Genomic DNA, 23,717 nt, shown 5'->3' with positions numbered 1-23,717 from the left:
CGCCCCTCCAAGTAGCTATTTGATGGTGTCTCCGAACATAACCTTCATCCCATTGATTTGAACCTTTCTTCCCTCCAGTGCAGAAAAAGAATACATATTGCAAAAGGCAAAAGTAAACAGCCGAAAATCAAAGTTTCCAGCAAAAGGGCCTCAAAGCAGAGGAAGGACAACTGGCCACCAGACCTTGTAGAGGAAGCCGGGAGGCACTTCCTGAGACAACTGGCTTGCGGCTGGAGCGGAAGGCACGGGCTGGGAGTCCTCACCCGCCCTGGGCTCTGCGGCCAGCTCTGGGGGCTCGCTGGTGGAAGCCGCGGCCATGGGGGTCTCCTTGGTCTCTGCCACCTCAGCTGCTTCGTGTTCTTCCCCTTCGTTGTTGGAGGCGGGCTCTATGACGACTGAAGGGATGACCTTCTCCTGCGGGAAGAAAAATGTGATGGTGCCGAGCAGAGGCTGGGAGCGAAGAAAAGACTTGTGCACTGCTTCTATCCCTGGCATACCCTCCATGGCTCCCACTTTCCCCACATCCTCTATTCAACAAAGTGCCCGCTGTTCCCCAAAACTGGCCCAAACCTTGCAGGACCTTCCTCCTGACATGGCCTCCTTTCTATCTCTCCTGAGACAGAAACCCTTGGCAGGATTGATTTCTGGACCCCTGAGCAGTCAGGCAGTTTGCTAAGAAGTGGGGTTTCTGTGGAAATTGGGAAGGGGGTAGGAGACTGCAGGGAGGGAAGGGGGTCATGTCAGGGCGGGGAGACAATCCTGAAAGAGAATGTAGTAGGGTTCCAGGAATAGCCTCGTTTTTGCCATGGTCCACTCTTGTCCCACTGAATACTAACACTGTTTTTTTTTTTTTTTTTATGTTTATTTATTTATTTTGAGAGAGGGAGGAGGGGCAGAGAGAGAGAGGGAGAGGGAGAATTCCAAGCAGGGTTCTCACCATCAACGTGGAGCCCAATGTGGCGCTCGAACCCACAAACTGTGAGATCATGACCTGAACTGAAACCAAGAGCTGGACGCTCAAGCTACTGAGCCACCCCGGTGCCCCCTAACACTGTTTGGAGGGGAAATATAACCTCCTGTGATCCCTTTTCTCCCAGGGTCCCGCGGGACTCCTGAACAGCCTGCAACCATATTGCAGTTTGGAGAAAATCTGCCTCTGCTTTGCTAGTTGATTATCGTCAGAGCCCACACTGCAGTTACAGTTGGAGGGCGCTAATTCCACCCCCCCCCCCACCACCACTCCGAGGACTCTACTCTCCAGGGGTAAAGCACCAGAGGATCAAGACCCCCCTTGTATTTTGCAACAAAGATGAGCAAGAAGAGGAATTTGACTAGCATAATGGAAGTCTTGGAGATGTTTACTGCCTTTCCGGTCAAGTTCTACATTCCCTCCGATATCAGTGGGTGCTCCCGTTATTTTGGGAGAAATAGCCCAGTTATTATTTGGAGAAAAGAATACACTCTTTCAACAAGTGTAACCATGGAATACAAACACACTTCTGGCACTGTGACAAGAAAACCCGGTGAACAAATGGAACGTATTTTGAGGCATTTCTCCAGATACCAGTACTCCCCGCTGTTTTTCTAGTGGGATCAAAGGGATCACTTGCTTTCAAGCTTTGAGTAACCCTGGAGAAGATTCGGGACAGATTTCTCCTGAGTAAACTCATCAGGACAAAGGAAAGCAGAACACTGAGAGCCCTTTTCACTGTTACCTCCTGGAATCTAGAAGAACCAAACGTGGGGTTTAGAAGACCTTCCCCCCCCTCCCCGCCCCCATTGTGAAATATGGATTTGTTGACTTTGAACACTTCTCTGAAGAAGCCAAGACCTGAGGCCAATCGGGCAAGTTCATGTATGTATTTAGTGACCTGCTGTCTTTTGTCCTTTTGAATGTGCAAATGAGGGGCGGGGGCTGGTGAAAGGAGCCTAATGGTGAATTTGGGGGCACTCTAATAATAAAAATAATCCCTACATACTACTAAGAATGAATATGATTTAACTACTAATGTTGGGTTCTCACTGGGTGCCTGCCACCAGGCTAAGCGCTCACTGTACAGCCATTTTCTCACGTAATCTATGCCACAGCCCCATTATTCTGTCATATTCTCTCCCTCCTCCCTCCACCTCACTTTTTCATGGTCTATGCTTCCTTCTTTTTCTCTGTCACCAGGGGGGCCCGCGTGAATCTCACAATGCTGACATCGAGAGAATGCCAGGACCATTCTTTCTGAGAAGCTTATATATATACATATATAAATATATAGATAACAACAAAAATATAAATAACACATATAAAATGAATTTAAAATTTTAAACATATATGAAGTTATATGATGATATATATCATATAGTAACGTAGATAAAATTCTATTTTGTAACGTGGGGCACCACACAATGGCCACAGACCTATTCTGCACCCAAAGGGGAGATCAGCACTCCCCAGGAAACAGTATTTCAACTGGCACCACCTGCCCGGAGCCTCCATTTCACTGGGACACTCACCTGAGGTGCTGCTACTTCGGACTCTTCGGGTTGAGATCTGTCACCATCCATGGCCTGTGCGGTATCTGCGTCGGTCCGGGCCTCCTCTACACCTGCTCCTTCCCCAGTGGGAAGAGCTGCCTTCTCCATCTCTGCCTCCTCCACTGGCGCCTCCTCAGCAGCCGAAACCAAGGTGGCAACAGTCACATCAGCATCCGTCCCAGGCACGACCTGCAAACCGGGAACCGGACAGGTTGTGTCTGTACCTCCATGGGACTCAACAAGAGTCAGACTCGGCCCTTCCACTTCCATCCCCTCTCCTGAGGCTCATCGGATGTCGAAGTTCTCTGTGACGTACCGAAGCCCAGGATTCAGGCATGGTGGGGCCCGCCCTCCGTCCATCAGAGCTGACCTCTCTTCCATGGGAACAAAAGGCACGGCACAGGGAAGAACGGCCAATGGTAGTGTAATGGCACTGTTGGGTGCCGATGGTGGGTACACTTACAGTGAGCAGAGCAGAACGCACAGACTTGTCAAATCACTACGCTGTACACATGAAACTAACGTAACCTGCTGTGTCATCTACACTTCACTTTAAAAAAACGGAAAATGACGACCCTTCTTCCTGAGCCCCCAATGATGCCACATTCCTCAGCTTCCCTTGCACTTCGGGATGGCAAATGGAATTTGAATGAACGTGATGTATGTCATTCCTGAGACATGGCTTTTAAGGGTGGGTGGTCCCCTTCCCAAGGTATTTCTATTTTTGTCGCCTGAAAGTGGATGGTGGCAAAGCCCTAGAAGATATCTGAGTCACAAAATGGAAGGGGACCGACCCCAAAACCCGGATCAGGGAAGAAAGCTACATTAAGAAAAGCATCCTCACCATGCAAAGTCAGAATTTAGAAAAACTGCATTTCAGTATAAACTCTAAAATCTTCGTGGGGAAGGTCCCAGAAGCTAAATCGCAATCGTGAAAAAAATATATTGGGGAGTTTTCTCAATGGGACTTCCTGGGAATGAAGGGGAAAAAAATTTTGTTATAAAATATGCATTGTAATCAAAAATCAAATCAAATTTGGGGTCCTTTAATATGAGAAGTCAACTAGAAAAGAAGTTAAAAAATTTCTTTTGGGAGGGCTGGATGGCTCAGTCAGTTAAGCTTCTGACTTCAGCTCAGGTCACGATCTCATGGTTCATGAGTTCGAGCCCCGCATAGGGCTCTGTTCTGACAGTTTAGACTGGAACCTGCTTTGGATTCTGTGTCTCCCTCTCTCTCTGCTCCTTCCCTGCTCATACTCTCTCCCTCAAAAATAAATAAACATTAAAAAAAATTTGTTTCTAAGGTTGGACATAGTCAAAGAAGAGCTTTAAGTAGCATTTAAAACTTGCAAAAATTAAATAAAATGCAATCAGAAGTTTTATTTTTGAACAGATTGGTTATAGAGCGCACATCTAAGACTCTAACATCAGTTTGGCAGGCCTGATTTGCAAAGTCCAAATCAGAAAAGACTGAGGAAGAAGAATATTCAATTGATCTTATATAATACACCCAAGACACATATTTCAAAAAAGTGATCTGCTGTGATCAGCATTAGCTGTTCCTCTTCTCTACTGAATAAATTCCAACCAGCTTGTCCCGTTAGGTTAGGAAAGTTCTAGTGTTGCTGATATTGACTGCCACACCCAGAACAGGAAATGGACAGTGCAGAGCAGGCATCAGAAGTAGAAGATGGAGAATGTGAGCCACAGACCTAATATCAGAGCAGCACAGTTTAAATTTTTTTTTTAATTTTATTCATTTTTGAAAGAGAGAGCGCAAGCAGGGGAGGGGCAGAGGGAGAGGGAGACACAGAATCCAAAGCAGGCTCCAGGCTCCGAGCTGTCAGCACAGAGCCCCACGCAGGGCTTGAACCCACAGACTGTGAGATTGTGACCTGACCTGAAGTCAGATGCTCAGCTGATTGAGCCACCCAGGTGCCCCCAGGGCAGCACATTAAAAAACAAAACAAGGGGCGCCTGGGTGGCTCAGTCGGTTCAGCGTCCTACTTCAGCTCAGGTCATGATCTCGTGGTCCGTGAGGGCTGTGAGTTCTAGCCCCGCGTCGGGCTCTGTGCTGACAGCTCAGAGCCTGGAGCCTGTTTCAGATTCTGTGTCTCCCTCTCTCTGACCCTCGCCTGTTCATGCTCTGTCTCTCTCTGTCTCAAAAATAAATAAATGTTAAAAAAAAATTAAAAAACAAAACAAAACAAAGAACCCTTCTTCTGACTCAAATTTATAGGTAACAGATGAAAGAAAACCAACCCACCACAGAATGCATTTGTCTACAACATAATATTGTGCTTTCGGGATGAAAAACAGTGCTAACAGCTATCCTATTTGTTACATGGCCAAGTATTACTCATATTCTTAGAAATTTACTTGCCTCCCTTATAGGAATTTGGCTCTCCACACAGCGTGCAGTGATCCAACTTGTAGTCACAAACCTTGACGTACCATTTCCTTCTTTTTTTTTTTCCCTACCCCATCTTGAAAGTACTGGGTTCAGAAAAGTAATGCTTATATGAATGGTAACACATTCATTTACAGCAAATTTATCTGTGAACAATTATTGAAGTGGGGATTCAGACTCTGGTGAATGACGGAACATTCCCCTAAATACAAAGTTTGTTCAAAAATTTAAGAGAACTGCATTTCTTGTTTTAAGTGAACACGTCTTTGTGTGCATGTATCGTTGCTGTTGTCAGGGGAGTGATAATCAGCACATAAATCTGCAGGGCATCTTCATTCCAAGAACAATGAACAATTATTCATAGCTTTGCCATTGAAGAAATCAACGGGCTGTCTCCAGGATCCTAAGGACTTCCTGGCAAAGTTTCTTCCACATCGGAAACGATATATAAAGACAGTGTGCATACAGTGGACTTTCAGACTCAAATGTAGAAAGCATGTGGTGTTACCACAATTCTGAGTTACTTACGCTTTCCATCTGCTTGAAAACTCACACCTATGGAGTGAGTATCTCCCTACTCTTCAACGGCATCAAACCAGGTGGACTGTGTATCATGCAGATGGTACACACACATGCACACATACACACAGTCACAGATCAAAAGGCAACCATTGTGTTGTTGAACAGGCTACCCCTCCCAATGATTATGCACAAATCCTTCCATCCATATATGTGCCAAGCACAAACCACTAGGGATTGGATTTTACTCTCAACTGAACTGATGTATGTCCAGAAGAGAATATATTTCTGTGAAGTCTTAATGGTGCTGTCAAAAATAACTTAACTCTCTCCATACAAAAAGAATGTTAATCAGGAGTCCCTGATTTATCTCTAGTGCTCTAAAGATCTATCAGGTTGATCATACCAGATCTTACGACTGCAAGATATACCTGGCAGTATGTTATCACCTTGCCTTTGCTAAATAATTTAAACAGCTGTCATTGGCTGGATGTGACTGAGACCTTGATAGTGTGGCTGCTGTGATTCCAGCCACCAGCAGGTGGAGGCCAAGGGCAATGTCTGTCCCCAGCTCGGATGTTTTGCTGATCTCAAAGGAGCAAATACCCCAGTTTCCACCGGTCAGCAATTTACCTAATCTGTCACGTACACGAAAAGGGGGGGGGGGGAGGGGAGAATGATGGCCAACACAAATCACCAAAAGATTTAAATTAAAAATGTTAGTAAAGGCGAAGTGCCAAGGAAACACTTTGACTACAGATAAATAAATAAGACATTAAAACAATTCTAAATGAACTACTTGGAAGAGGGCAGAAATTAACACGCTCCCATTCTTCTCTCGAGTCCATTAGCAATGAATTCCCATTTCTCTAGCTAAACATAACACTTAGGTTTTACAGACCTTAAGACTATTTCAGAAACATAGAAAGACTGTCTGCTACCTGTCTTCCTTCCTTTCTGCTTCCAGAACTGGCTCTGAAAATCAAGAATGCCCAATCCTCCTTTTATGTCTGGAATCTGTTCCACATTTTCTGTTCTTACCAAAATATCTCCAATGCATATTTACTGACTGTAATAACAGAACAACATAAACGTACACTGGAAAACAGAACTCCATTTGCTCAGACTAGGTGTGAGCTCCAGATAATATCAGAGACAGATTGAAAAAGTGATTTTCGGTGACAGAGTTATCCCTCTTTTTGTTATTATTTTTATGGGTTCCAATTTGTTAGCTATTTGTAGATTCAGAAATGGGAAACATTTTCTGGACTCTGCTTACTTATTACTAGAGATGTTACAACTGCTAGGAAACACCACAATGATTAACGACTGCTATCTGTTGTTTGTTTGTTTTTTTAAGTGTCATCGGGGAGACCAGAGGACTGAAACTAGTGAAAGTATTTCAAGCCTATGACAGTCAATGTTGTTAAATTTTTCTTGTCCCCACAAATGTTAAGGGAAACACCATTATCTTAACTTCTGCCCCAAACGTACTATCTGTGTGGCACCTGGAGGGCTCAGTTAAGTGTCTGACTTCAGCTCAGGTCATGATCTCACAGCTCGTGGGTTCGAGCCCTGCGTCGGGCCCTGTGCTGACAGCTCAGAGCCTGGAGCCTGTTTCCGATTCTGTGTCTCCCTCTCTCTGCCCCTCCCCTGATCACATTGTCTCTCTTTCTCTCAAATATAAGTAATCATTAAAGAAAACCTGTACTATCTGGTGGCCAAATAGATTTATGGTGGGAAACGGCTCATGCAAAGAGATATAAAAAAGTTCTCCCTGCCCTTGGGAACATGTTGACTGTACCCAACAGGCCCACTGAAGCAAAGGCATCCTGACTAGTGGCAATTTGCACATGCATCACAAAAACCACAAGCACCAGGAGGGGCTCTCACTTTATCACACCACGCAGATCTTACTGCTGGAGCTTCTGCCTCAACAATCTCTTTGATGGAAAGCATTTTGGTCCTGGCATTCGTGCCAAAGCCCTTCCAAACACCTGTTAGCAAAGCTTCCGGAAGTGGAATGCAATGAATTCAATGCAGCAATGGGGTGTGTCTCCCACAAAGCAGGGAAACACAACAGGATGATGGAAACCAGCCAACCCCTCCAGGAGATGGCGCCCGGAAAGCAGGTCCACAGGGACCCAGATTCCAGACAAGAGTAGTGATTGGCTGCACAATAATTTGCAATCTTGTGTAATTTATTGATTTATTTTGTTTACTCATTGTTTGTTTTCTTGGCAATGTTAGCTCTGAGCAATGGCGGAAAAGCCAGCAAGGTCTGAGGACTACCCTAGAATGAAATTCCATACGTACGTATTGGCTAGGCTATTTTAACTGAAAATAGGCATTTCTCTGATAAAAAAAATAATGGATACCATGGGTTTAAAAACAATAGAAGAAATAACATTTCACATATTGATTTTTACTCATTTTCTGTGCTTAGAGGGGCTTTATTGTCTGTTTTACAACACACAGATTATGTATCTTAGAAAAATTGTATCAATGGTTATATAATTTGTACTTTATTTTTTTCTTTTTCTTTTTAATGATTATTTGAGAGAGAGAGAGAGAGAGAGAGAGAGAGAGAGAGAGGCAGAGAGAGAGAGAGAGGGAGACACAGAATCTGAAGTAGGCTCCAGGCTCTGACCCACAAGCACAGAGCCCGATGTGGGGCTCAAACTCATGACCCCTGAGATCATGACCTAAGCTGAAGTTGGACACTTCACCAGCTGAGCCACCCAGGCGCCCCTATTGTTTTTTCCTATTTAGCAATTTATTTAACAGTTTTGTCGTTGAACACTAGTTGCTTTCTACTTTAAATATTATACTAATACTCTGAGAAAGGTCTTTGTTTATAACCATATTTATAGCAATTGCTTAGATGACACAGGTAAATAGTTTCAATACTCAACCATAATCCCTTTGTTCATTTATGATGTCCTTATTGAGTTCTGTTTTTGAATTTTTGCCCAGCACTTTATTAGGGTAACAGTCAATATGGAGAAAATAAAAAGAATCATACACTGAACATCCAAGTGCCTACTACTTGGGACTTTCAATCCACACGTTACATTTGCTTTATCCTGTCTGTCCAGGCTGACTGAGTCATCTTTCAGTCTATCACAATGTTTTCCAGGAAATTCTATGGTGACTCTGTAGCCCTTACATATTTGATAATATCTTTCTGCTGCTTCCATATGTGACCAACTATACTGTATTGGGGTTAAATAGCTACAATGTGATTTTTTTGTGTTCAAAATCTGCATGTTGGTATAATAGTTCCTGAACTTTAGTGCTGGGAAGGGCAAGTCCAAGGCCTGCCTGGTTGTTCTTTGGTAGCACATCCCCCCCACGCCCCCATCCCTGCCCATGTGAAATGCTTGCAGAACTTTCTTCCAAGCTCTGAATTTAAAACTCTGAAAGAATACATTCAGATGTTAGGCTCTCAACAATAGTGCATTTTTGTTGGTGATTTCTTGTGATCTGCACGCAGCAATTCCTTCAACTAGAAAAATGAGGAAATTTTCAGCTCAAGCCTGTTTTCTTCTGTTGTGCTGGCTGGTGCTGCATCTGCCTTTTTTTTTTTCCTTTTAATGTTTGGGGGCGGGGGGCATTAGCGGGGGCGGGGCAGCAAGAAAGGGAGCCACAGAATTGGAACAGGCTCCAGGCTCTAAGCTGTCAGCACAGAGCCCGACGCGGGGCTCAAACCCACAAATGGTGAGATCATGACCTGAACCAAAGTCGGACACTCAACTGACGGAGCCACCCAGGCGCCCCAGCAACTACTCCTTTCTTTAAGGTGAACAGTTATCCGTGAATCCTTTCCTCAGTCTTTGACTCCTACATCTATTACCTTTGCTTATGATTTCCCTCTTTGTGTCAGGAGAGCTCCCCCTATCTGTCTATCTGTCCTATCACAAAACCCATTCTCTACATTATGGCTTCTGGTCTTCACCACTTCTGCAAATTTTAATTCTAATATTACATTTCCTCCCCTTAAAACTGTTTCTTACATCATCTGCCTCATAAGCAATTCCCTTTTTATCTCAATGCGGTTACCTTATCACCACCTCTCTCATTTTTTGTTTCACGTAAGGAAGGACATCTTGGATTTTGCTGACAAAAAATGTTGGTAATTTTATCTTGTTCTCTAAAGATAATTTTTTTTTTTAATTTTTTTTTAACGTTTATTTATCTTTGAGACAGAGAGAGACAGAGCATGAACGGGGGAGGGTCAGAGAGAGAGGGAGACACAGAATCAGAAGCAGGCTCTGGGCTCTGAGCAGTCAGCACAGAGCCCGACGCGGGGCTCGAACTCCCGGACCGCGAGATCGTGACCTGAGCCGAAGTCGGACGCTTAACCGACTGAGCCACCCAGGCGCCCCTCTAAAGATAATTTAAACTCTGTATCCATTAGGCAATGTTTTCCTCCTTTTGGGTTGCTCTCTCTACAGCCATTTTAAAAATGTGTTGACTTGTTTTATTATATAAAATTAGGGGAGATCTCTCTAGGCCTGATCAGTAGACACAGGACCATCTTCTTGGCTCCTTTTATTCCCCCATCTGGAGATGTCCTTTCCAGAACAGGAGCTGGGGAAGGATGCATCAAGTGTCTACACAAAGCATCTGTCATGAATGCCTCCGTATGTGTCAAAGGACAAACTGCTATGAGAGAAGCAGCAGACCCAGAATGACCTTGATGCTTCGGAAAGATGCTCCCACCCCACGGGGGGCTGGATGCCAACTGCGTTCTGCCCAGATTGGATGAATGAAACGATCACATACTTATTCATGCCAGGCTTCGTTATCATACTTTAACGATCTGTTTAATCCTCGGTTTGTGCAAAGTCCTCTGGTCTTGGCTAATACTTTCAGAATACAGCACCACTGATACTTTGACTTTCTTTGTATACTTAAGTGTAAAGGGCATTAAAATGAAAACAAACAAACAAACAAAAAGCCCAACCCTGGTAATAGTGAAGCTGATGTAAGTTTGTGATTTTTTTTTTAATGTTTTCAGGTGTCTCATTTAATTTTCAGTTATGTGCTCCTGGGATGCATTTCATTTTCATTAAAATACTCCTGGGGTAAGTAACACAAATGGTAACTAAAGAATGTAAGAAATGTACTGTATATTGTTAATTTGGTTAAAGGACATTTTATACCAGAGTCAGAGAGTAGCCATCTTCTGGATACTTGCTCTTGGAAGAGGCACTTGGCCCAAAAGGTCACTGAATTCTAGGCTTGCCAATTTACCCCAAATGTGAAGAGTAAGAATTCTGATCCACAGGCAGACTTCTGCTTGACAGGTTCAACGTATGCACATCCCACAGCCTGTGGGGAAACTGACCTTTACTGTGATTCTAGAGTTTTCTAGGCGTTACACCCCTGGTTTTTCACATTTATTGCACATTTATGTGCCCAACATCCCAATTAGGTATCATTCCCATTTTCTACACAAGTCAACGAGTACTTAGAGGTAAAGCAACTCACCCTATCAGTAAACCAGGAGCAACACAGTTTGTCTAAGTCTACATTCCGTGTTTTGTCACACCATCCCGAATCCCAGAAGACAATGCACCACTCCAGAGTTCTGTAGTCATCCTGAGATGTAGAACATCCCCATGGACTCACTGCTTCCTACTGACAACTAAGCAAGTGATGCTTGGTGAAGAATGTGAGTGTATTTTCACAAACTCTAATGCATTCACCTGTTGTCTTGGAATGCCATTCTTTATAGTGAGATTTGTAGATTATAAATAAAATCTTTATCCACATACATGCACTATTTATGGGGCACCTAAGCAAACATATCATAAAATCCCTCTTAATGGAGAGCTAATTATATGACAAAAAGATAACGAGAAATGGTTGGTTGGGTAGAATTTCCCTAACGTTAGTTTTGCCGATTGCCCTATAGATGCATTGTTTAGAAAGATATGTATGTGGTGGGAGAGAGGGTCAACCGTCTTTTGGCTTTACCCTCTGCACTACGGAGTTACAACTGAGAACACTTAGAAACTCGGCAGTTGGACATTCTTGGTTATATTCACATTAGAGACAAATAGGATCCCAAAGCTGGAAGGGCCATGGGGTTCATCTAACCCAATGTCACCATTTTACAGATGAGAAAATGGGATGGAATGCCAGCACCACTGAGAGAGAGAGCTGGAGTTCCAAGTCTTAGTTGTGATTCTTCCACTAATCAGCATGGGAGCTGGAATGAAACCCTGAGTCCCTCTAGAAAGTCAGAAAGGGAGATAAATAGCATAAAGGAAATGCTGGTCACAGGCCACCCCTGCCTTTTCCTACCCATCCCTTAAAATGGATCCAACCTGAGCCCTTGACTTGTCTGAAGATCCTAACATTTGTGTCTAAATACAGGATTTTCCTCCAAATGCATTTTAAAGAAAAGTCTAAGAGGCAACTAGCATCATTTTAGCTCCAAAGACTCCTGTACTGAGACACAGGCTGGTGGCTGGTACTCCTCTCCACACAAACTATATTGAAAACAGCTCAGGCCTTCATTTTTCTTCAGCAGGACTGCAGAGGTGAGTTCTCCCACGGACACCACCCCCAGTGGTGTTCCTTTCCAACGGGGCACCTGGTATTATTACAAACTTCATTTGATAGATCTATGCGCGTCCCTTCCTAATAAAGGAGTTTAGTGGTTTTCTTCCCCTTGACCTTCATCTCAATCATCTTTTTTCAATCTACTCTCTGAGAATTGCCTGCAGTCCCATCATCAACCGTCAGCAACCGGGTCTCAGCACAACTCAGCCACTGGGAGCAGGGTCGCCATGGCAACGTCTGTCAGACCTAGCTCCGTACTTTAAAAATTAAGATCTTCTGCAGAAATGCCAAAGTTAATGAATTTTTGGTTGGTCTGGCCTTTCAGGTCATGGCAGAGTATCCAATAATGATACGTATTCAAACAATAAAGTTTTAATTAGAGATTTACTTGCAAAGTCTATGACATACATACCTAGGACAAGTGGATTTAGCTTTCAAAGCAAAGGTGAATACGGCGTACCACATGCTCTCAGAGATGGGGATGTGAGCAGGTACCAGCTTCCAAGGAGGCTGCAAAGGACACCTTCCGTGGATACTGCACGTAGTTTCAGAGGCTGTTTAAGGAAAATGCCTTTACAGCACAAGGAACAGTTGACCTTGCCTGGCCGCATGATCTATCTTTGAATGATACATAAAGCATTTGCTGCCACTGCTCAAAGTGCCTTCTTGTGAGTGGACCGACGCTTCAGTTGGCTGCCAGACACACCCAGAGACTAGACCAAAAATGGTAATCTGCAAATCACCGAAATGTCATCAAGGTCTGTTGGCAAAACTCCCAATCTTGACCTTGCCAAAAACCACATGCGCCTTTCTGGACAGCCTGGAATCCGGCCAGATGATAGACTGGAGCCTGAATCTTGGGGAAGGGTAGGCAGCTGACAGCGGCACGTGGAAGATCCAGCTGCACACCTCTGATGTTGCAGCCTTCGCATAGCTCGCGGTATTGGTTAAGTAATGCCTACTCCAGGGTGGTGGGTCAGCCCAGTTGCCTAGCAGATACCACAAGGGATTTGGAAATGCTTACTGCTTTAACGTAATAAGTTGTAGATTCTTGAGCACAGGAAGAGAACATATAGTTTAGCAGGTACGGCGCTCTTAAAGGAGAGATGGGCACACTGGCAGAGGCAGGTAAAATCACTTCCCCAAGGCCACCTCGCTGCTTAGCCATGGAACCCATTCTCCAGATTCTCAATTCAGGGGTCTTTCTGTTACAGCCTCTTTGATACTTGCTCTACATCCAAAGTGGGGGATTAGGGGCTCCTGGGTGGCTCAGTCGATTGAGCATCTGACTCTTGATTTCAGCTCAGGTCATGATCTCCGGGTCGTGGGATCAAGCCCTTTGTGGGGCTCCTCACTGAGCATGGAGCCTGTTTAAGATTCTCTCTCTCTCCCTCTGCCGTTCCCCGGCTCACCTGTATTCTCTCCCTCTAAAATAAAAATTAAATAAAAAAACAAACAAACAAAGTGGGGGATTAGAATACACGTTCCTTCTGAGAAGTTCAAGGCTGAGGCTGCACAAACATTTCTGCTTTCATCTTGACCCTTCAGCTACAAACCAGGAACTTCCACGGAGTCTAAGCATTAGTGGTGGGACATGCTGGGGTGAGGATGGGGAGATTTCCACCTTGCTGGGACCCCGATGGCTTTAGTTAGATGTGCTGTGAAATCGGTCTACAAATGTACTTTTTAAGAACTTTGTAAACATTTTTTCAATTACTTTAAGTTTATTTATTTATTTTAGAGAGAGAGCATACAAGGGAGGGGCAGAGAGAGAGAGAGAGAGAGAGAGATAGAAAATCCGAAGCAGCCTCCGCACCGCCAAACGCAGACTCTAACACGGGGCTCGAAGCCACGAACCAGGAGATCCTGGCCTGAGCCAAAATCAAGAGTCAGGTGCTTAACCAACCGAGCCACCCTGGCACCCCTACAAATGTACTTTTATAAAGCCTGCTCTTTTTAAAAATACAGTAGCTGGTGCAGTTGGGAGATGGCTATCTATGGATTAAGATGCCAGGATCTGAATTTCATGTTACCACTTTCTGGGTGTGCGAGTTTGGTTAAACCACGTATGCTCTGTGTCTCAGTTTCCTTAATCTGTAAAATGGGACAATGACACTGAGGTAAAGCCTATTTCCTGGAGCTTTGAGATAACACACATCAAATATTAGCACTCAGTGATATCTGCTGTTACTACATGGCCCCTGTTTACTTTAACCTTACTCCCTTGGTGTTATAGTCAGACTGCCTTTCGCTTCAGGCCACACAAAGTCATTCTCAAAGAAAGCATCTGAGCCACTTGAGACTTGTGGGAACAGAAGACAATTCGTCAGAGATAATTTCTCTATTCTCCCTCAAGCAGTTTTTACTGATCATACATATGGTTCCAAATCACGTCCACTCGTGAGGAGTGGTCCATGTAAAGGGCTTTTCTACCCCGGGGGAGTTGAGAAGACAGACCATCAAGAAAGGGCAAGAAGCGGATACGGAACAGTAACACACGCTAGTCTGGATGTTCAGTTCCACATTATCTGTGGACTCCATAAATCTTAGCATGCTCACTCATGGAGCGAGAGGGCTGAGCCAGTGGAATGCATCTCTGAGGCTCTCATGTATGGGGAGGGACTGGAATTGATGTGTGCGTGTGTGGGGGGGTGGTTAGTTATTATTGCCTAAGCAGAGTTGCCTTTTTAAAAATTATTTATTTATTTTTGAGAATGAGCAAGCAGGGGAGGGGCAGAGAGAGAGGGACACAGAGAACCCCAAGCAGGCTCCACACTGACAGCAGAGAGCTGGATGCGGGGCTCAAACCCACAAACCATGAGATCATGACCTGAGCCGAAACTGAGCTGGACGCTTAACTGACTGAGCCACCCAGGAGCCCTCAGAGTTGTCTTTTTTAACATTTGAGTGGGTCTGGTCTTACACAGGCTACCCAACAGTGCTGATTGGCCAGCAATGGTTTCCATGTGGGCTTGTAAATGAACCAATATACACTGAGATAAGAGGGGAGTATTTTTTTTATCCCATTTCATTACAACCAGACATGTTAAAAACATCACCCAGAGCACAAAATTTCCTACAAAAAACGTACACGAATACAGACACAAAACTTCACTCACTGTATGATTCTACTTATATGAACTATCCAGAGTAGGTACATCCGTGGAGCCAGAAAGCAGATTGGCAGTTACCAGGGGCTGGGAGAAGGGCTTGAGGACCTGCCTAATTGGTAGGAGGTTTTAATTCGGGGTGATGAGGATGTTTTAGAACTAGATAGAGGTAACAGTGGTGCAACATTACGAATGTAGTAAAGCCACTGAATTGTTCACTTTAAATTGATTCCTCTTACGTTATTTGAATTTCACCTTAATTTAGAAAAAAAAAAAGCACATGTCAAGAGAAACACTTAGAAAATCACTCGGCACCCATCATCTACAAATAGCTCCTCGACAGTGGCAGAATGATCTGAAACCTGATATTCACCTCTGAGTGGAAGAACACTCAGAACGAACGATAACATTACACACCCCTCACCGAGGCCTGTTCAAGAAGGGGATTTGGAATAGTAGACCCCAGAAAGCAGTTGCTTAGCAACTGGCAGGTGGTTAATGAATACCTCACGTTAGCCTCATGCCAGAAATAGCAGTGCCCCCATTTTCCAGAGCTGGAAACTGACAAATCCAGGTCAACCAGGTCTGTGAGGTGTGAGATATGGGGAGCTGTCCTCCAGCTTGTTACCTTCCCTTTAGTGGTGGCTGACTTCATCTCTTTCCTGTGACTTGGGGCAATGGTAGAGAGAAAGATCTAGGCCCAGCCACTTTTATCAACTTTGTGTATATCTCTGGAGCTCACCTGCCTTTCTCTCCTTCTCCAACCACCTGAAGGAGGGTGTAGCTGAGGGGACAGTGTGAGTTCTCTGATTGACCCTATCTCCCTAGCAACGAAGGTAGAAAAATTCCCTATCAATGGACCTGGTCTGAAAGTCTTCTTAGTTAGACAGGGCAAGGAATTTTGATGGGACACAGTTTTAGGAACCAAGAGGAAACGTGTGCTGAGGGGGACCTATATGAGATTGAGTCCCTTAACACTTCTGACATAGGGCCAATGTTGAAAAGGGGGTTTCTATCTTCCACGTCTGTTGCCCTCTTCTTCCCCAAGTATAGATTTCACCTACTTCTGCTGATCTTGGGGGAAACCACTTTTCATTATGATGATGGCAATAACCATACCATCAAAAAATCACTGACTGAGGAACCTCTATGTGCCAGTTGCTGAGCTAGTGACTTGTGTTATTTCCAAGCCATTACAGGAAAATTTGAAGAAAATTATTGACCCATTTTGCCTTTGAGGTGATGGCAGCTCAGAGGTCACAGAGCTACTATGCTGCAGAATAAGAAAGATGGCAGTATTTTTGATCACAATAAGCAGCTTGCTTTTCCTAAATATAAAAAGTAAATTATCTGGGGGCACCTGGATGGCTCTGCTGGTTGAGCTTCTAACTCTTGACTTCAGCTCATATCATGATCTCATGGTTGTGAGACTGAGTCCTGACGTCAGCATGGAGCCTATCCAAGATTCTCTCCTTCTCCTGTTGCCCCTCCCCCCCCCACACACATATGCTCTCGCTTTCCCCCTCTCAAGAAAAAAAAACCCCAAAATTAAATTATCTGAATGGAAGCAAAGAGGAGGAAAATGACCATCTAAATATTTGTGTTTTAAGATCTCTGGCTGTAGTCTCTTTCAGGACCCCCAGATTAGAATGTCAACCAATCAAATTAATGACTCAGAATTTACTGGCACCCTGCTCTGTACTGGGTACCATGGAACAATAACAATAACAATAACAATAACAATAACAACCACAACAACAGAGACATTGTCTGGCCAGAGGGGCACTGAAAATGTAACTACTTGTTAGTGGGAATGCAGTCAAACTCAGAGAAAACAGCCACTTCTGTGATGTTTTTTTCTATAAAAAGGGATAGATAGATAGATAGATAGATAGATAGAACTTAATTTAAAGCATGTTCCAGAGTGGGCACTTTGACTTTGTAGATAATTCTACGATGATGAAGGGCAGACAAGAAATCAAGGTACTCTAGCTTCCTGTCATCTTGTGTGTTCCTGTGACATACTGGGACCTCATGCCTGGAGGCACAGTGGAAGCCCCTGGCTCTCACGTTTACTCTGCACAAGGAGAAACCTCAAATGCTGTCTCCCATGCACGTGACTGTCATGGAAGAAACCTCGAGCACGCTGTAATCTTGACCTCCTCCACCACTAGTCTGTGTGAACTTGGATGGCAGAAACTGTGTCTATTTACTGTATCACTGTATGCCCCAGATCCAGAATAGAGCCTGACATCTAGGGAGGACTCCGATATACTTGTCAACTGAATGAAGGAAGAAACAGCCACATGCCTTCTACTGAAGCACACAGAAATCTTCCTAGCAAGATTAAGTGTTATATATATATATATATATATATATATATATATATATATATATATTTCCCCCCCCCCCCCTTGGTGGCTTAAGTTGGTGTTGACAAGCCAACTTAAGTCTGGTGACATCTTCAAAAAAACAAAATGCAGCGAAAACAAAAGTAGCCCCCAGAATAATGGGTCAGTGTTTCGCCTTCCAGGTTTCTCCACCAATTCTAAAAACATCTTTACCTTGATCTTTCCCCCATTTCTGTTTTAGAAATCACGGTAACCCTAAATTTAATTGCAGTATATTTAAAAATAATAGGCCAAAAAAAAAAAAAAAAAAAGCATTGGTCCAGTTCACATCATCAGAGCAAAATACAGGAGCAGACAGAAATTTAGAAAAAATTAGAAAGTGACTTTCTAACAAGAAAATGGAACAAATGCAGGTAAAAATCTTTATCTGATTCTTAACCTAATTTTCTGATATATATCTGAAACAAATACTGATCATTTATTTTCCTAAAGATGATTTCCATCACTTATATAACATGGAAACATTTGGACAAGAAACAAGTGTTGGCTTTTAAGATGTATCCTGCAGAGGGGTGCCTGGGTGGCTCAGTCGGTTAAGCATCCGACTTCAGCTCCAGTCATGATCTCGCAGTTCTTGGGTTCAAGCCCTGTGCTGGCTCTGTGCTGATAGCTTGGAGCCTGGAACCTGCTTCGGATTCTGTGTTCCTCTCTCTCTACCCCTCCCCCACTCACTCTCTGTCTCTCGACATTAAATAAATGTTAAAAAATAAATAGATAAAAATAAAATGCATCCTACAGATATACGGGAGCAATTTAGCATTGTAGGGAAAAACTAAAAACATTAGCTAAAGGGGAATAGAACAACAAACAAAAATGTAATAATTACTTCTCTTGAAAGCCCTAGGTTTCTTTGCGAACCATGGTTAAGATTTCCTGTTTTTGAAATTGCATTTGCCTTTCTCTTTTTTTTTTTTTAACAAAACCACCACAAACTTCACCTCATATGAGATGCATTGTCAAGACTCAATATAATAACTGTGTGGTGACATTTTGGCAGCAAAAAAAAAAAAGGACCTCAAAAGGTCATGTCAACCCAATCCTGACTGATGACAGCCATCGCCAACCTACTAATTAATTCTCAGGACACAAGGTGAATTTTTTATGTCTTTACAACTAAATATCACACATCTAGCAAGGGAGAAGAACTTTCTTTGGAAAAAATAACCCTAATACTATCTTACATGATTATGACCGGAAGCAAGAAGCTATAAATCCACATTCGAGGACAAAACTACATTCTATAGGATGGTGTTTCCCTAAGTTCAAGGGAGAACATGGAGAAGAACTGACCTGATCCAAGCATGTCAATTTATGACACAGAGACAGGGGCCACCTTTGATGAGCGTTAGTCCAAGTGAGCTGCTGTAAGCTGCCTTCTTCTGTTGCCATTTTTCAGGCGGTATGAAGATGGGAAAATGAGTTACTGGAACGTTTTCTCCTCAGAGAGGGTGGCTCACAGATGGGCTGTACCTGTGGTTCCCACATAACCTCTGCGTCTCGACAGGTGCCTGAATCCTTCGTAAGACTCTCCAAATTGCCTTATATTTCACAAGGAATCCAAATTGTTTTTTATTCTCCAAAGTTCACTTACAAGCTTTAGGAGACAAGTGTTTTCAGAAAGAGGAATTCTGTCCAATATCTCCTTACCCGACATGAGGGAAGCTGGCTTTAGTGATGGCTGTACCACATGGTGTGTTAAATATTTTTTAAATCAACCTTGGTTAAAAAAGATTATAAATCTTTTTTTTTTTTTTTAAATTTTTTTTTCAACGTTTTTTATTTATTTTTGGGACAGAGAGAGACAGAGCATGAACGGGGGAGGGGCAGAGAGAGAGGGAGACACAGAATCGGAAACAGGCTCCAGGCTCCGAGCCATCAGCCCAGAGCCTGACGCAGGGCTCGAACTCACGGACCGCGAGATCGTGACCTGGCTGAAGTCGGACGCTTAACCGACTGCGCCACCCAGGCGCCCCAAGATTATAAATCTTTATGGTAGGTCTGATATAGTAGCCGCTTAGTAATGGGTAGCTATTAACATTGTTCATTGGAAAAAAACAATGAATTTGGACTCTGGTTGTTTTTGGTTTTGTTTTTGTTTTTTTGAGGGAGACAGAGAGCACAAGCAGGGGAGGGGCAGAGGGAGAGAATCCCAAGCAGGCTCCGTGCTGTCAATGCAGAGCCCAATGTGGGGCTTGATGACACAAACTGTGAGATGATGACCTGAGCCTGGACGCTTAACCAACTAAGCAACCCAGGTGCCCCTGAATTTGAATTCTGAAAACAAAAACTGCTTCTGTAGGTCTGTTAAAAGAAGGATAGGTGCAATTGGTACATGGCCAGGACCTGCTGAGAGGGAACCATGGACAACTGACATTCCAGCTGGTATTTAACACGTGAGCTTGTCTATTTCACACCTCCGATCTACGGCATGACATCACACAGCCTTGCTCAAAACCCTGGGTGTTTTGGCATCAAGCCTTACACTGGGGCACGGAATCCATGTGTTTTCAAAGTACTGGTGAGGATGAAGTCTGTGCTGCTATTCAAAACAGAAATTTGACGACAACTTTTTGGGACTGAAGCCATTTCTAAATCACCATCTGAACCTCATCAATATCAAACTCCCGGGTGTCACCTGTAGTCTTTTGAAAATCAATTCCCTTTCTAACAGTAGTAAAACAAAATTAACTGTGTCTTCCCCTTCCTTTGTTATTTAAATAATCTTAAAGGGAACATGGGAGGACAGTTTGAAATCTGACACCCAATGGAGGGGGGCATCTGCACTGAGTTACCAAGATCACTAGCGAATGTGGGAGAAAATCCGACACTGGAGCCCTGAGACTGAGCCTCAGCACTCTCCAATCTGAAGTCCGTGTAAGGAGCACTTCCAACAGCGACTCAATCTAGCAGAGCACAGTTCTTGTTTTCCCTACAGAACTTGGTCCAACTCTGTAAGTGGAAAATCCTTTTGCTTGAGTCTGTATTTCCCATCACTATCTTACCCTATTATTTATTTTCTACTCTATTAATAAACCATAGATTTGACCGATGACCTACCCTCTTCCTGGTAAAATAACAACAACAAATGATAGCAAGAAATATAACTTTAATTTCTCCAGTTATCTAATCTAGGCAATGTTCTTCTGGGGAAGAGGGAGGCTGGTTTGCGTCTTTGTACAGATTCTGTAAAGACTATAATGAATGGTAACCTGATTGAGATTCTTGGGAGACATGTTAACTGCATTTCATACATAAACTATTTTCCACTCTCCATGAGTATTCTGAATTAAATCTTCCTTGGTGTTATCGTCGCTTTCATGAGCGCTACACTATCCAATTCAACATGGTGCGTAGAGAGCTCAGCCTGGTGTGTTATGTGGCTGTGTGGAGCGGGGTAAGAGTGGGTTTCCAAGCAGACAGAGGGTCCCCGCCCTTGCACAGAATGCATCCTCAAGGTCCCTCTTTTAAGAGCCAACACCAGATGTGGTTTCGAGGAAATGGTTGTACACATAGGAATCTTTATAGATTCAAGGGTTTTTAATATGGGGTTTCCATCCGCCACTGAGACTTAACCAACCTACAAAACTAATATTGTAAGAAATCAATATGTAGACAACAAAGTTAATATCGTTCTGTTTATCACCCGCAGGTTGGTCCCTCCCTGCAGGGCCATTGCTAGCCCATCACAGACAGAGCACAATGGCAACAAGGCTGGTTATTTGTGAGTTCTACAACCTACCTACCATGAATGGGAGAGTCTCAGAAAAGAATTAAGACACCCTTTTTTTGAGAACCAAGCCTGAGGTTATATGACGTTTCTCACTAGATCAAAAGATCAGGTGTCTGGATATCATCCTTTTAAAAACATAAATGAGAATGAAGTTTCACTGTCAAGGGCACAAAGGCTATTTGCACCTGGGGAGCCATGCAGATGAGGTGATTTGGCCCAAGTGAAGCATGGATGAGAAGGGAGAAATGAGATCATGAGATGAGCAGGGCTGTGGCAGGGAAGGCAGGTGGAGGGTGGGAAGGGGGCGGCGCTCACCACTGCCCCCTCCACTGGCTCCTCAGCCCGGGTGTCCAGTCCAGAGTCCAGCCCAACAGCAGGTGTGGCAGCAGCAGGGGGCTCCTCTGCTTTCGGCTCTGTGGGTAGGGCCTGTTCAGATTCAGCCTTTGATTGTTTGTTTTAGGGTCAGAGGAAAAAGATTCAACATGTGAGTAGATAACATCACAGGATACTGGACAATTAAGACTTTCTTCATCATCCTATGGGCAACTAGCTTCATGAAGTCCGTGCTGGAAAAAAAGCCACACATTTGGCATCAGGAGCCCTTAACTGGAAAGTCTAGAAATGAACTCTTAATTAGGTTTTTCTTTAGCATCATCAACACTGTCATTTCCCCTGAAGTCAGACAAAGACTTACCATTTTGGCTACTAGTTTTACTTACTTGCAGCTTTATGATGCCTGCAAGAGATCCTAAAATGGTACTTTCTGCCATCTGGCAGAGAGAGAGGAGATCCTAAGAGCTCCCTTAGGAGTTGGAAGGAGGTCTCGAGAAAGAGTTCAGAGGCACAGGGTTCTGGGACCTTCTGGCTCTGATATGCACTGCATTTCAAATGACCCCAAACTGAAGGGTCACTCCAGTATTTAGATCAAAATGCATTCATCTGCATGACTAGGTCACCATGAAGCCACCGTCCCACTCACCTGGCTGGGAGGAGCAGACCCAGCTACTTGGCAAGTAGCCACCACAATCACAGATGCTTTGCGGCCTTGTATATTCCTGTTCAGTGTCTTGTTCCACTTTCCCCTGCTCCCCAAACAAATTCTTAGCAATCAGTCTCTTCATATAATAAGCTAATTCTGTAGGGGACCACAGGGTGGTATTCTCTGTGATACCAATTAGACTCTTCTAATTGTGTGGCCAAGAGTGAGGATTTTCCATCCCACGGTGACCTTGACACACAGACTTCCTCCTGATCCCAATTATATGCTGAATCAAGCCTCTGGAATCTCTTCACTCCAGACTTTGTTAGTTTCAAAGTTAGCAATATTAAGTAACAACAGGCCCCTTAAGAACACCACAGCCAATGCATATCACCACGGCTACTGAAAATGTTTCCCCTTTTTCAATTCTGACTAATGTAAGCACGTTTATTTAGCTGCATGATTTCACTAAATGGATGGCCATCAGAAGGCACATTGAGGTCCTTTTCCATCAGGACATTTAAAGTGTTAAGAAAGTTGAAAAGTGTTTTCCTAGAGGAGTAAGAAGTTTCCAAAAAACACTGTGATTGGGGAAATCAGTAACTTCTGTCAAACTCTCCCTCATCAGAAGCAATGAAGAGCCAAAGCCCCTTTGACAAGTTCCATATGGAAGGGATGGGAAAGGTAGGCTGAGATTACAGGAAATGAATAACAAGTACCTTCGTGCTGGATTAACACACAAAATATTTCTCTTGCGCCTCCCCCCGCCCCCCCACCCCACCGCATCTTCCACCGTGACTCACTCCATGGTCACACACACAATAAAAGAGAAAGGACACTTTGGTAGACAAGTGTGCAGAGATTTGATATTTTTATGGGCTTTTATAACCTTTAAGGGGGCGATCTGACACAATTTTTAAGAAAGAATAAGATAAAATTCGCTCTAATATACTCTCAAGAGTTTTTTATGGGAAAAGAGTTCACTTTTATTGTTCCAAAAGAATTATCTTCATAATGGAGCAAGGTTTCATAGCAGTCAAGAGATACTGTGAGCTCTCAGGATATGATCTTACCATTTTGGAATCAAGGTGATTTGCTATGACAGGACGATATCAAATGACCTACACAATAGGGACAAGAAGGATAATTTGACAAAGCCCCAAGGCATCCATATGCAGGTGGCGGTCCCCTTGTGGGCTGAGTCTATAAGGAGAAAGTCTGAAGTCAGATAAGGAACCAAGAGAAGCTCCCAAATATGAGTCAAATAAATATATCATCGTACATATATATACATCTAGATAACGTAAAATGAAAAAAAACATTTGCATCAGAGTCTGGGTTTCTTGGAAGTCCAAAGAAACTCTGAAGTTTTACTCAAGGCAAGAATAAGTAAGTGCTTTCACATATGATGTGACTTGCATTTGCTTACTGAAATCGATTAATGCAACAGAAACAC

The 23,717-nt window shown here is 43.6% G+C and overlaps 1 protein-coding gene across 4 annotated transcripts in view; it reads right to left on the bottom strand.

The window, feature by feature from the left end:
- The window catches only part of AMPH (amphiphysin), a 248,447-nt gene that overhangs the window by 9,797 nt on the left and 214,933 nt on the right, over nt 1–23,717 (bottom strand). For 2 of the 4 annotated variants that reach the window (XM_019451112.2, XM_019451116.2), the window contains 3 exons: nt 21,598–21,723; nt 2,506–2,715; nt 184–414 (listed from right to left, as the gene is read on the bottom strand). In XM_019451112.2, coding sequence (XP_019306657.2) covers nt 184–414; nt 2,506–2,715; nt 21,598–21,723 — 567 coding nt within the window. The remainder of the gene's footprint in view (nt 1–183; nt 415–2,505; nt 2,716–21,597; nt 21,724–23,717) is intronic. The other 2 variants (XM_053898535.1, XM_019451118.2) reach the window with 1 other exon arrangement.

Source organism: Panthera pardus, unplaced genomic scaffold, assembly GCF_024362965.1.
Source record: "Panthera pardus isolate Hobbes unplaced genomic scaffold, ASM2436296v1 HiC_scaffold_8, whole genome shotgun sequence".
NCBI lineage: Eukaryota > Metazoa > Chordata > Mammalia > Carnivora > Felidae > Panthera > Panthera pardus.
Note: the sequence above shows the minus strand (reverse complement) of the source record. Positions and strands in the feature narration are given on the sequence as shown.